This window comes from Dermacentor variabilis, chromosome 2 (genome assembly GCF_050947875.1).
Source record: "Dermacentor variabilis isolate Ectoservices chromosome 2, ASM5094787v1, whole genome shotgun sequence".
Classification (NCBI taxonomy): domain Eukaryota; kingdom Metazoa; phylum Arthropoda; class Arachnida; order Ixodida; family Ixodidae; genus Dermacentor; species Dermacentor variabilis.
In genome coordinates, this window is record NC_134569.1 from 270,384,049 (window position 1) to 270,396,224 (window position 12,176).

The 12,176-nt window shown below is 42.5% G+C and overlaps 1 protein-coding gene across 3 annotated transcripts in view; it reads right to left on the reverse strand.

Annotated features, from left to right (window-relative positions):
* Positions 1 to 12,176, reverse strand: part of LOC142573298 (COP9 signalosome complex subunit 9) — a 91,675-nt gene that overhangs the window by 39,663 nt on the left and 39,836 nt on the right. Inside the window, exon 3 of one of the 3 annotated variants that reach the window (XM_075682940.1) lies at positions 8,137 to 12,061. The exons of the other annotated variants lie outside the window; for them this stretch is intronic. Within the exon in view, the coding sequence (XP_075539055.1) occupies positions 12,039 to 12,061 (23 nt within the window). The 3' untranslated portion in view covers positions 8,137 to 12,038. Of the gene's footprint in view, positions 1 to 8,136; positions 12,062 to 12,176 lie in introns of those variants that run through there. 3 annotated transcript variants of the gene reach the window in all.

Here is a 12,176-nt window from a genome sequence, read left to right on the forward strand (position 1 = left end):
GCCCTATCTCTAGCATTTTCTGAGTTAATTACAACCAACGACTTGACACAATTTCGTGTCCAAGAGCACAAGAGGCTGGTTTTGTGCTAACAGGTTATACTTGCTATTTGCTAGCTCAGAGTCACTCATTCAAAATGCATCAGTCATCCCTGGTATAAGTGATCATGATTGCATCATTGCCATATATACAAAGGCATCCACCAAAACAGTTTGTAATCATCCCAGAAGGGTATTTCTTTATGATCGAGGTGACTACATGTCCTCATCACGAGAACTTTGTTTCTTCTCCCATTTTTGTTATGTTAGCCAGGCTCTGAACATTGATGATGCTTGGATTCTGTTTAGAGATAAACTACTTACTTTAATAGAAGAATATGTTGAGTCAAAAATCTTACCAAATGCCGAAATGACAAACTTTGGGTGAATAAGGAAATTAGAGCCCTTATTAATAAAAAACTTCGATCGTACGCTACATATGTAGCAAATCGCTCGCAGTCTGGCTTTAAAACATTGCGAGAAACGGGCAAAAACATTAAAGAAAAGGTCAAAGTATCTAAGCAACGTTATATTTCTTCGCTTGGCATGAAGTTAAAAGAAAGTCCTAAAAAATTTTGGAAATTTGTGAAAGAGATAGTACGCAGATGACCACAAACCCTAATTTAGGAGTTGGCGAGAATACCGCGTACAACGATTACGAGAAGGCTTGCTGTCTGAATTCCTATTTTAAATCCGGATTTTCTTCTGCTTACATCAATGACTTACCTGAAATACATGAAATGCCTTATGAGAGCATGCCTATGATTGCTGTCACGTACAATAGTGCCCTTAAGCTGTTTACTAATGTAAAGGTGAAAGCAGCTTGTGGTCCGGAAGGTATGCCATCTCATGTAATAAAAGCTTATTCAGAAGCAATAGCCCACTTCCTAGTTGTGTAATAACTCACTGCACAGAAGTTCATTGCCTGCTCAGTGGAAGGTAGCTAATGTGGTTTCAAGTCATAGAGGCATTCCTAAAGATTCAGTCCAAAACTATAGGTCCATATCTCTGACGTGCGTAAGCTGTAGAACAATTGACCATATTATTTACTCTGCCAAAATGAAACATCTACATGAAATAATTTTTTTTTTTGGATTCCCAACGTGGGTTTAGGCCTGGATTGTCATGTACGATGCAACTTGCAGAATTCTGCCATGATCCTTTTCTTCTTATGAATCAGGATTTAAAATTGACTGCACATTTTTGGATTTTGAGAAAGCTTTTGATACCGCTCCTCATGCTTTACTAATACATAAATTATCCTGCCTCTCGATACACCCTACTATAATCAATTGGATTAGTGGATACTTAACTGGGTGCACTCAGCATGTTCTAGTCAATGGAGTTTCATCAACTCAAGTCACTATAACCTCATGCGTACCGCAAGGTTCAGTTCTGGGGTCGTTATATTTAATTTACATAAATGATATTGTGGAAGGCCTTGCGTGCAAAGTGTGTTTATATGCAGATGATTGTGTTGTTTATAGAAATGTGCAAAACATACGGGAGGTCTCCAACTTACAGAATGACCTCAACAGGATTCATGCTGGTGCCGAAAATCGGACATGTCCTTGAACAAACAGTTCAAAATGTCAGTTCGTGTCATTTACCCAAAAGCGTCTGCCCCTAAAATCACTGTATAACTTGGATGGCCTTCCTCTTCAAATGGTTAAGCATTATAAATATCTTGGTGTCTTTTCTTTTTCTTTTTTTCAGAAATCTTAAAGTGGAATAAACATACTGAATATGGGGGCGTGTAATCGGCGCAGCTATGCCGTTACGTTACACGGAATTTTTTTCGCTTGTGCAGGTTATCAGTGGCTTTGCCGACGCACCACTTCTCGCCGACCACGAAGGAATCGCTCTGCTACCAGCATCATCCATTCCCGATGGCAGTGAACTTCAATGTTTTTATCAATAGGGGGTCCACTGTGTCCACTGCCATCCCAGTGAAGCATCCTGCGGTGAAGTTAAATTCAACATTTTCATCAATGGAAAATGTGCTACAGTTGAGTTTGACAAGTGTCCACTGCCATCCTACGAACATTGGGAGCCGCATCGACACGTATGCAGCCTACAAGAAGGCGGAACCGTCGGTGTCAACTTGGGGCGTGTAACCGGCAAAGCTATGCCGCTGCGTTACACGTAATTTTTTCTGCTTGTGCAGGTTATCAGTGGCTTTGCCAACGCACCACTTCTCGCCGATCATGAAGGAATCACTCTGCTACCAGCATCATCCATTCCCCACGGCAGTGAAGTTCAATTCAACATTTTCGTCAATGGAAAATATGCTACAGCTGAGTTTGACAAGTGTCCACTGCCATCCTACGAACATTGGGAGCATCGACACGTATGCAGCCTACAAGAAGGCGAAACCGTCAGTGTCAACTTGGGGCGTGTAACCGGTGCAGCTATGCCGTTGCGTTACACGGAATTTTTTCTGCTTGTGCAGGTTGCTGATTTTTTAAGGATTCATGCCACATTGGACCTGCATGTTGTGCCGGTTCTGCCCCAGATTGTGTTTGCAAGCGCACAGTCCCGATGTGTCAAGCGTTCTGAGCTGCGATGCTTTGTCCTATTGCGTAGTTATGCTTTTTATTTTCTCTTGTTACTATTGTGTGGGGATGTTGAGTTGAATCCAGGACCTGATATGCAAGATACATTAGACATGCTACTGGAAGGACAGAATGAAATTAAATCGAAGTTAGAAGCTATTGAAGTAAAGCAGGAGGAGGGTATGACTGCATTACATTACCTAAAGGATCGAATTAAGAGCTTAGAAGAAACTATCGAACAGTTTGAAGGTATTAAATTGACCTTAACCACATGCAGGAAACAATGTGAAGACAGCCAAACTGTGGTGAAGAACTTATTGAAAAAAGTTGATGATCTGGAAAACAGAAGTCGGCATTCTAATTTGCTATTCTACGGAATTTCTGATACAGAGACTCATGAGCATCCTGAGACGTCTAAAGGATATGTCATGGAAATAGTGTCTGACCTTGATGTAGGCACCGCGCACATTGAAGTAGCGCACAGACTAGGGAAGCACCACAAAGGAAGGAAACGACCTATCATTGCTAAATTTGCTGCTTCGAAAGAAAAAGAAAGCGTCTTAGTCAACGCGAAGAAGCTGAAAAGGAAAACTGTTAGTATCTCAGAAGATTTCTCTGAGGCTATACGTCGCAAAAGGAAATTCCTGTGAGATTTTTCGAAGCTGCATAAGAGTGAAGCCACTCGTGTAAAACAAGTATGATGTGCTGCACCTAAATGATACAAAACATGCGTACAACGAAGGTCTAGGGCAAGTTGTTGAGAGTGCATAATACAAGCCGGTATCAGTATCTAATATTTCTTTTTTGGTTGTGAACTGCTGAAGCATCAGAAATAAGGCGGAAAATTTGGAAAACCTACTGCACACGACAGAGCCCTCCATGGTTCTGGGCACAGAATCATGGCTCGATTCTGATATCGGAGATAGTGAAGTTGTTCAAGCAGATTACACATGCTACAGGAAATACAGGAACAGTCACAGAGTCTTTATATTAGTTCATCATAGTATATCTAGCTCCCGTCTTAAAGTGCCAGTTGGGTCGTGTGAAGTTGCGTGGTGCCAGATTAGGTTGCCAAACAGGAAAGGTTTATGTTTGCTCCCTCTATAGGCCCCCTGGAAGCTCGGCTGATATAATGCGAGAATTGTACAAAACAGTAGGGATAATACAAGCAGAGTGCCTTGTGACAGGAGGAGACTTCAACTTACCAGAGCTCTGTTTCAATCAACAATCTAGCTCGTGCGGCGCTGCCTCTGGTGCAGGAAAAGAATTCATAAACATCATGCATGATTTCGCATTGACCTAGATGGTGACCCAAGCAACTCAACTAACCAATATATTATATTTAGTACTGACAAATCGGCCAGCTTGGGTTTCGTCCACTTTAGTCCTATCAGGAATCAGTGACCATGAATCAGTTCTGTGTCAAATGCAGGTGTCTTATGAAAAGGTAAAATCGAATGCAGTAAAAAAGATCTATAATTACTCGAAAGCTAATACTACTGAAATAGACTTAGCGTTAGAAGCTTACTTCCTGCTTTACGAGGCCTTGTCAGAAACTTGCAGTGTTAATGATCTGTGGCTTAGCTTCAAAAACAAAATGTTAGATTTCCAGGAAAGGTTTGTTCCTTCATGGGTGCAGTCGCCAAGGCATTGGAAGAATAAGCCACAGTTCAATGCTGATTTACGACGCCTTCATCATCATCATCATCAGCCTGGTTACGCCCACTGCAGGGCAAAGGCCTCTCCCATACTTTTCCAACTACCCCGGTCATGTACTAATTGTGGCCATGTTGTCCCTGCAAACTTTTTAATCTCATCCGCCCACCTAACTTTCTGCCACCCACTGCTACGCTTCCCTTCCCTTGGAATCCATTCTGTAACTCTTAATGACCATTGGTTATCTCACCTCACATTACATATCCTGCCCATGCCCATTTCTTTTTCTTGATTTCAAGTAAGATGTCTTAACTCGCGTTTGTTCCCTCACCCAATCCGCACTTTTCTTATCCCTTAACGTTACAACCATCATTCTTCTTTCCATAGCTCGTTGCGTCGTCTTCAATTTAGGTAGAACCCTTTTCGTAAGCCTCCAGGTTTCTGCCCCGTACGTGAGTACTGGTAAGACGCAGCTGTTATAAACTTTCCTCTTGAGGGATAATGGCAACCTGCTGTTCATGATCTGAGAATGCCTGCCAAACGCATCCTAGCCCATTCTTATTCTTCTGATTATTTCAGTCTCATGATCCAGATCTGCAGTCACTACCTGTCCTAAGTAGATGTATTCCCTTACCACATCCAATGCCTCACTACCTATCGTAAACTGCTGTTCTCTTCCGAGACTGTTAAACATTACTTTAGTTTTCTGTAGATTAATTTTTAGACCCACCCTTCGGCTTTGCCTCTCCAGGTCAGTGAGCATGCATTGCAGTTGGTCCCCTGAGTTACTAAGCAAGGCAATATCATCAGCGAATCGCAAGCTACTAAGGTATTCCCCATTAACATTTATCCCCAATTCTTCCCAATCCAGGTCTCTGAATACCTCCTGTAAACACGCAGTGAATAGCATTGGAGAGATCGTATCTCCCTGCCTGACGCCTTTCTTTATTGGGATTTTGTTGCTTTTTTTATGGACGGCTACGGTGGCTGTGGAGCCGCTATAGATATCTTTCAGTATTTTTACATACGGCTCGTCTACACCCTGATTCCGCAATGCCTCCATGACTGCTGAGGTTTCGACTGAATCAAACGCTCTCTCAAAATCAATGAAAGCTATATATAAAGGTTGGTTATATTCCGCACATTTTTCTATTTCCTGATTAATAGTGTGAATATGGTCTATTGTTGAGTAGCCTTTACGGAATCCTGCCTGGTCCTTTGGTTGACGGAAGTCTAAGATGTTCCGGATTCTATTTGCAATTACCTTAGTAAATACTTTGTAGGCAGCGGGCAGTAAACTGATCGGTTTATAATTTTTCAAGTCTTTGGCATCCCCTTTCTTATGGATTAGGATTATGTTAGCGTTTTTCCAAGATTCCGGTACACTTGAAGTCATGAGGCATTGCGTATACAGGGTGGCCAGTTTCTCTAGAACAATCTGCCCACCATCCTTCAACAAATCTGCTGTTACCTGATCCTCCCCAGCTGCCTTCCCCCTTTGCATAGCTCCCAAGGCTTTCTTTACTTCTTCCGGCGTTACCTGTAGGATTTCGAATTCCTCTAGACTATTCTCCCTTCCATTATCGTCGTGGGTGCCATTGGTACTGTATAAATCTCTAAAGAACTCCTCAGCCCCTTGATCTATCTCGTCCATATTAGTTATGATATTGCCGGCTTTGTCTCTTAACGCATACATCTGATTCTTGCCAATTCCTAGTTTCTTCACTGCTTTTAGGCTTCCTCCGTTCCTGAGAGCATGTTCAATTCTATCCATATTATACTTCCTTATGTCTGCTGTCTTACGCTTGTTGATTAACTTCGAAAGTTCTGCCAGTTCTATTCTAGCTGTAGGGTTAGAGGCGTTCATACATTGGCGTTTCTTGATCAGATCTTTCGTCCCCTGCGATAGCTTACTGGTATCCTGTCTAACGGAGTTACCACCGACTTCTATTGCACACTCCTTAACGATGCCCACAAGATTGTCGTTCATTGCTTCAACACTAAGGTCCTCTTCCTGAGTTAATGCCGAATACCTGTTCTGTAGCTTGATCTGGAATTCCTCTATTTTCCCTCTTACTGCTAACTCATTGATCGACTTCTTATGTACTAGTTTCTTCCGTTCTCTCCTCAGGTCTAGGCTAATTTGAGTTCTTACCATCTTATAGTCACTGCAGCGCACCTTGTTGAGCACGTCCACATCTTGTATGATGCCAGGGTTAGCGCAGAGTATGACGTCTATTTCATTTCTAGTCTCGCCGTTCGGGCTCCTCCACGTCCACTTTCGGCTATCCCGCTTGCGAAAGGAGGTATTCATTATCCGCATATTATTCTGTTCCGCAAACTCTACTAATAACTCTCCCCTGCTATTCCTAATGCCTATGACATATTCCCCCACTGCCTTGTCTCCAGCCTGCTGCTTCCCTACCTTGGCATTGAAGTGGCCCATCAGTATATAGTGTATTTTGTTTTCACTCTACCCATCGCCGATTCCACATCTTCATAGAAGCTTTCGACTTCCTGGTCATCGTGACTGGATGTAGGGGCGCACACCTGTACAACCTTCATTTTGTACCTCTTATTAAGTTTCACAACAAGACCTGCCACCCTCTCGTTAATGCTATAGAATTCCTGTATGTTACCAGCTAATTTTTTTTTTTCATCAGGAATCCGACTCCTAGTTCTCGCCTCTCCACTAAGCCCTGGTAGCACAGGACGTGCCCGCTTTTTAGCACTGTATATGCTTCTTTTGGCCTCCTAACTTCACTGAGCCCTATGATATCCCATTTACTGCCCTCTAATTCCTCTAATAGTACTGCTAGACTCGCCTCACTAGATAACGTTCTAGTGTTAAACGTTGCCAGGTTCATATTCCAATGGCGGCCTGTCCGGAGCCAGGGTTTCTTAGCACCCTCTGCTGCGTCGCAGGTTCAACCGCCGCCGTGGTCAGTTGCTTCGCAGCTGCTGAGGACTGAGGGCCGGAGTTTTGTTGTTGTGTTCATATAGGAGTTTGTGGCCAAGTACTACACCAGCATGGTCAATCCTGCTCTGTTGAGGGAGTGCATTATTGGTTCTGGTCACCGGAATCAGGCCACACTCCAGGCCTGTTTATGCAATTTTATCAACACGCGGAATTTTTTTTTTTTATCCGGTGGAAAATTGCGCGGCGCCGAGATTCGAACCACGGACCTCTTGCACGCGAGGCGGGTGTTCCACCTTTACGCCATTGCTGCCCTCTATGGGCAGCGGTGGCGTAGTTATGGACGCCTTCATAACAAACGCCAAAGAGCATTTAAAAGATATAAGAAGAATCTAAACTCCTTGATGAAAACAAACTTGGAGGCGGCTAACAATGCTCTACAGATGGCTGTTGCAAAAGCTAAAAAGGGCTTCCTTGACTCCTTCTCAACAAGGTTCCAAAAGAACCCAAAGGAATTTTGGCGATACGTTAAACGCAATGGTAAAGATAATGTAGGCATTCCAACCATAGCACACAATGGCCACATGATAGATGGCAGTCTTGAAAAGGCAAACTCCTTTAATGATTTTTTCAGTTCGGTATTTCTGCCCAGCACAACATGTGACATCCCTTATGAACCAGTTCAGCTTAATCCTACGGTGCCCATAGAAATAGATGAAAGGGGAATTACTGCATTACTTCGACTACGTGTGTCCAAAGCTGAGGCCCTGATGGTTTGTACAATGGCCTTTTAATGTTGTGTGCCGAATCTGTATTTCCTTTTTTTAGCTCTCATATTCAAGAAATATTTGCTCACCAGTTCTCTTCCTACAGATTGGAAGGTTGCCTGCGTGGTCCCTATTCACAAGACCGTGCCTCGGGAATGAGTCTCTAATTACCGTCTTATATCCTTAATAAGCAATGCCTGTAAAATTCTAGAGCACATCCTATATACAAACATAATGAATCATCTAAATCCCTTATTAAATCCAAATCAGCACAGCTTCCGGCAGGGAACGTCCTGAGTTACACAACTAACCGAGTTTGTTCATGAGGTATGCGAAGCTTTGGATCGTTGTAGCATAATTGACTGCATATTCATTGATTTTAAAAAGGCTTTTGACGTAGTAGATCATGGTCTCTCAGTCCACAAGTTATGTTGTTTAAATGTGAATGAGAAGGTTGTTGAATGGATTAGGGAATATTTAAGTTTAAGGTATCAGTATGTCACAATAAAAGGAGCCAAATCAAATGTAACTTACATCACGTCAGGCGTCCTACAAGGGTCAGTTTTGGGACCGTTGCTGTTTCTTATTTTATTTATTTACAGTACACCCTGCAGCACCGAAGCATTATAGCAGGGGAGTGGGTACAGCATGAAGTGACTAGCACGAGAATATAATCACACAAAAGGGAGGGATGACAAAGGAGCAATGCATCAAGATAAAAAAAAAAGTACATGAAAAAAGTACATGAACAAAGTACATGCATAACAGTACAAGAAAAAAAAAAGTTCATTCAGCCTGCAGTCATTGGTTTGGAAGAAGATTGCAATTACAAATAATTGATTAGTCTTAAAAATGCCTCGCGAGGAGCACTTACAACTTCAACTGGCAACTTATTCCATTCAGAAATATTACAGGAAAAAAAAATGAAAACTTCATATAGGTCATTTTGCAGGAAATTTCACGTATTTTGAAACTGTGGTCTCTTCTGTTTGAGATATAGTGGGGTGCTTTAAGGTATTTTAGCTTGTCAATGCCTGTCACGTCACTGTATATTGCGTGCAGAAGTTTCAGTCGGTGCTTCTGGCATCTTATCTGTAGCGGCTCTAGTCCGACGTGTTTCTTTATTGCTGTTATGCTTGCATGTCTGGAGTACTGCCTTGATATAAACCTGGCAGCGCGGTTTTGTATGCCTTCTAACTTATCAAACAAGTACTGCTGGTGGGGATCCCACAAGGCGGTGGCATATTCTAATTGCAACTTTACCAGCGACTTATATGCTGTGGTTTGAAGAATCTGAGGGGCAGTTCTAAGGGTTCGTATAATTATGCTAAGCATTTTCCCGGCTTTTCTGACAGTCATATCAATATGGCTGGAAAAGGACAGACCAGCAGTTAGATGAACACCTAAGTATTTAATTTCATTAACCTTCCTGAGTATGGAATCTTCCAGTTTGTAAGTAGGTTCATTAGAGTGATGTTAGATTGAGTGAATGCTAAGTTCCCAGTTTTGACACCAGGAGGCTATGCTGTTGAGGTCCTGCTGGAGTACGCCTATATCATGTTGATTGCGAATGGATCTGTAAACAACGCAGTCATCTGCGAAAAGTTTAATTTGTGAGGAAATGTTTGAAGCGATGTCATTGATGTAAATTAAAAACAGCAGCGGCCCCAGCACCGAGCCTTGCGGCACTCCAGAAGTGACTTGGACAAAACTAGAATTCTTGCCTCCAATAACTACGCATTGTAGTCTGTCGTTCAGGTAATCTTCAATAACATTCATGACTTTCGCATCCAAATTAAAAGAGTGCTCATTTTATGTATTAACAGGTCATGTGATACGGAGTCAAAGGCTTTGCGATAATTGAGAAAGACTGCATCTGTACGCATTCTTTTTTCAGCAGTATATGCAAGCTCATGAAATACTTCGATCAGCTGAGTGGTGCAGCTCACGCCTTTGCGAAAACCGTGCTGATTTGGAAAGAAAAATTTTTTTCCTTCTAGGTAAGTGCCTTATTATATTGCTATAACGAATGTGCTCAAAGACTTTACAACATATGGAACAAAGTGAAATTGGCCTATAGTTAGATAAGGAGGACTTGGAACCACTTTTAAACACTGGAACTATATGGGCATTTTTCCAATCTTTACGGAGCACACCACTTTCAAGGGTTTTGCAGAATATTATTTTTAAGTATTGAGATATAATGAAAGAACAGGCTTTGAGTATCCTCGGAGTGATTCCGTCTGGTCCAATTGCTTTGGCTTCATTAATGGAGTTGGAGACAGTTCCTGATACCCTCCAATGTGATAGTAATTGGAGGCATTATATTTTGCACACTGTATGTAGTGTTGGGAAAAGTATTTCTATGTTTCGTTTTTAGAAATACTGATTTAAAGTAGTTGTTAAAACAGTCTGCTTTAGCGCTGCTTTCACATATCTGGATTCCATTGTGAAGAATACTTGGAATAGCTATACTCTCCTTCCGCGTCTTTCTTACTTCCCAAATGCTTTTGGATTTGTCTTGATAGAATCAGCTAGTCCGGAGAAGTACATGTCTTTGGCGGTATTGATAGCCTCGATATATTCTATGGGTAACTCTTGCAGACGGCGCTCATGATGGGTTCTTTTTATATTTTTAATAAGCATGAGTCCTTCGATTTATCTTCCTTTTAACCTCATAAGCCATCCAGGGTTTGTCTACTTTTACTTTGTCTGAGACGTATTTGAAAGGTGCATGTTTTTCAATCAATGATGACAGCACGCTTTTAAAAGAATTCCACAGAACGTTCACACCTTCCGATGAGTGTTGTGTAAAAGCCTGAAACGCTGCTTCCAAACCAAGACTGATTTCATTAAAATTGCCCTAGAGTAGTCATACATTTTGCGAGTTGTCATATCAACGTTTCCAGATCGTATTGCCATACCTCTAGTCGTACTAACAGTCTCGCATTCTATGCCGACGAGGATAGCTATCCTTGACTCTAGGGAATCTAACCTTACTCTGAAGTCGCCCATTATATTTTCAAGCTTATTTTGTCTTTGTAGAATGTCACTTAGTCTACTAAGAATTGTTGTTTGATCCTCTTGCAAACTTTGAAGGATAGCAGCCGTACCAGACCCAGGACTGGGGTTTTGTTCAATGTCGCCCGACAGCAACAACAATTTGGTGAAAAGCGCCTTCACCGACATAACTAAATCGCACATCTTTTGTAGGAAAGGAAGCAGCAGCAAAAAGCAATCATCACTTCTATAGCAAGGAAATGGAAGCCTTACATGAAGTATGCAAAAATGCCTGGTTAAAAGCATGTTCACGCTATTGCCTCTGCCTTTCCCACTGAAGTCGAAATGGTACAGATGGGGCCTTTTATACTGTATGTCTTCTTGAAGGTCATGTGATGTTCCCGTCGACAGGTGATATGAGTAATCACGCCAGGATTCTTGCACATTGAAGGAAAGATTTGACAGGCTGTGAGTCCCTTGGCCGCTATCTTGAAGGGGGTGCGTCCTTGTCTCCAAGAACATGCTGTTGTCGCAGTCACTGATGGCAGAGAGCAGCAACTGAAGCATGCAAAAATGCCTGGCTAAAAGCATGTTCACGCTATTGTCGCTGCCTTTCCCACTGAAGTCAAAATGGTACAGATGGGGCCTTTTATATGGTGTGTCTTCTTGAAGGTCATGTGATGTTTCCGTCGACAGGTGAGATGAGTAATCACGCCAGGATTCTTGCACGTTGAAGCAAAGATCTGGCAGGCTGTGAATCCCATGGCCGCTATCTTGAAGGGGGTGCGCGTCCTCGTCTCCAAGAACATGCTGTTGTCGCAGTCACCGATGGCAGAGAGCAGCAACTGAAGTATGCAAAAATGCCTGGTTAAAAGCATGTTCACGCTATTGTCGCTGCCTTTCCCACCGAAGTCGAAATGGTACAGATGGGGCCTTTTATACTGTATGCCTTCTTGAAGGTCATGCGATGTTCCCGTCGACAGGTGATACGAGTAATCACGCCGGGATTCTTGCACGTTGAAGCGAAGATCTGGCAGGCTGTGAATCCCATGGCCGCCATCTTGAAGGGGGTGCGTCCTTGTCTCCAAGAACGTGCTGTTGTTGCAGTCACCAATGGCAGAGAGCAGCAACTGAAGTATGCAAAAATGTCTGGTTAAAAGCATGTTCATGCTATTGCCGCTGCCTTTCCCACTCAAGCCTGTGTTCATTAATGACATATCAGAGAATATTACTTCCTACATACGA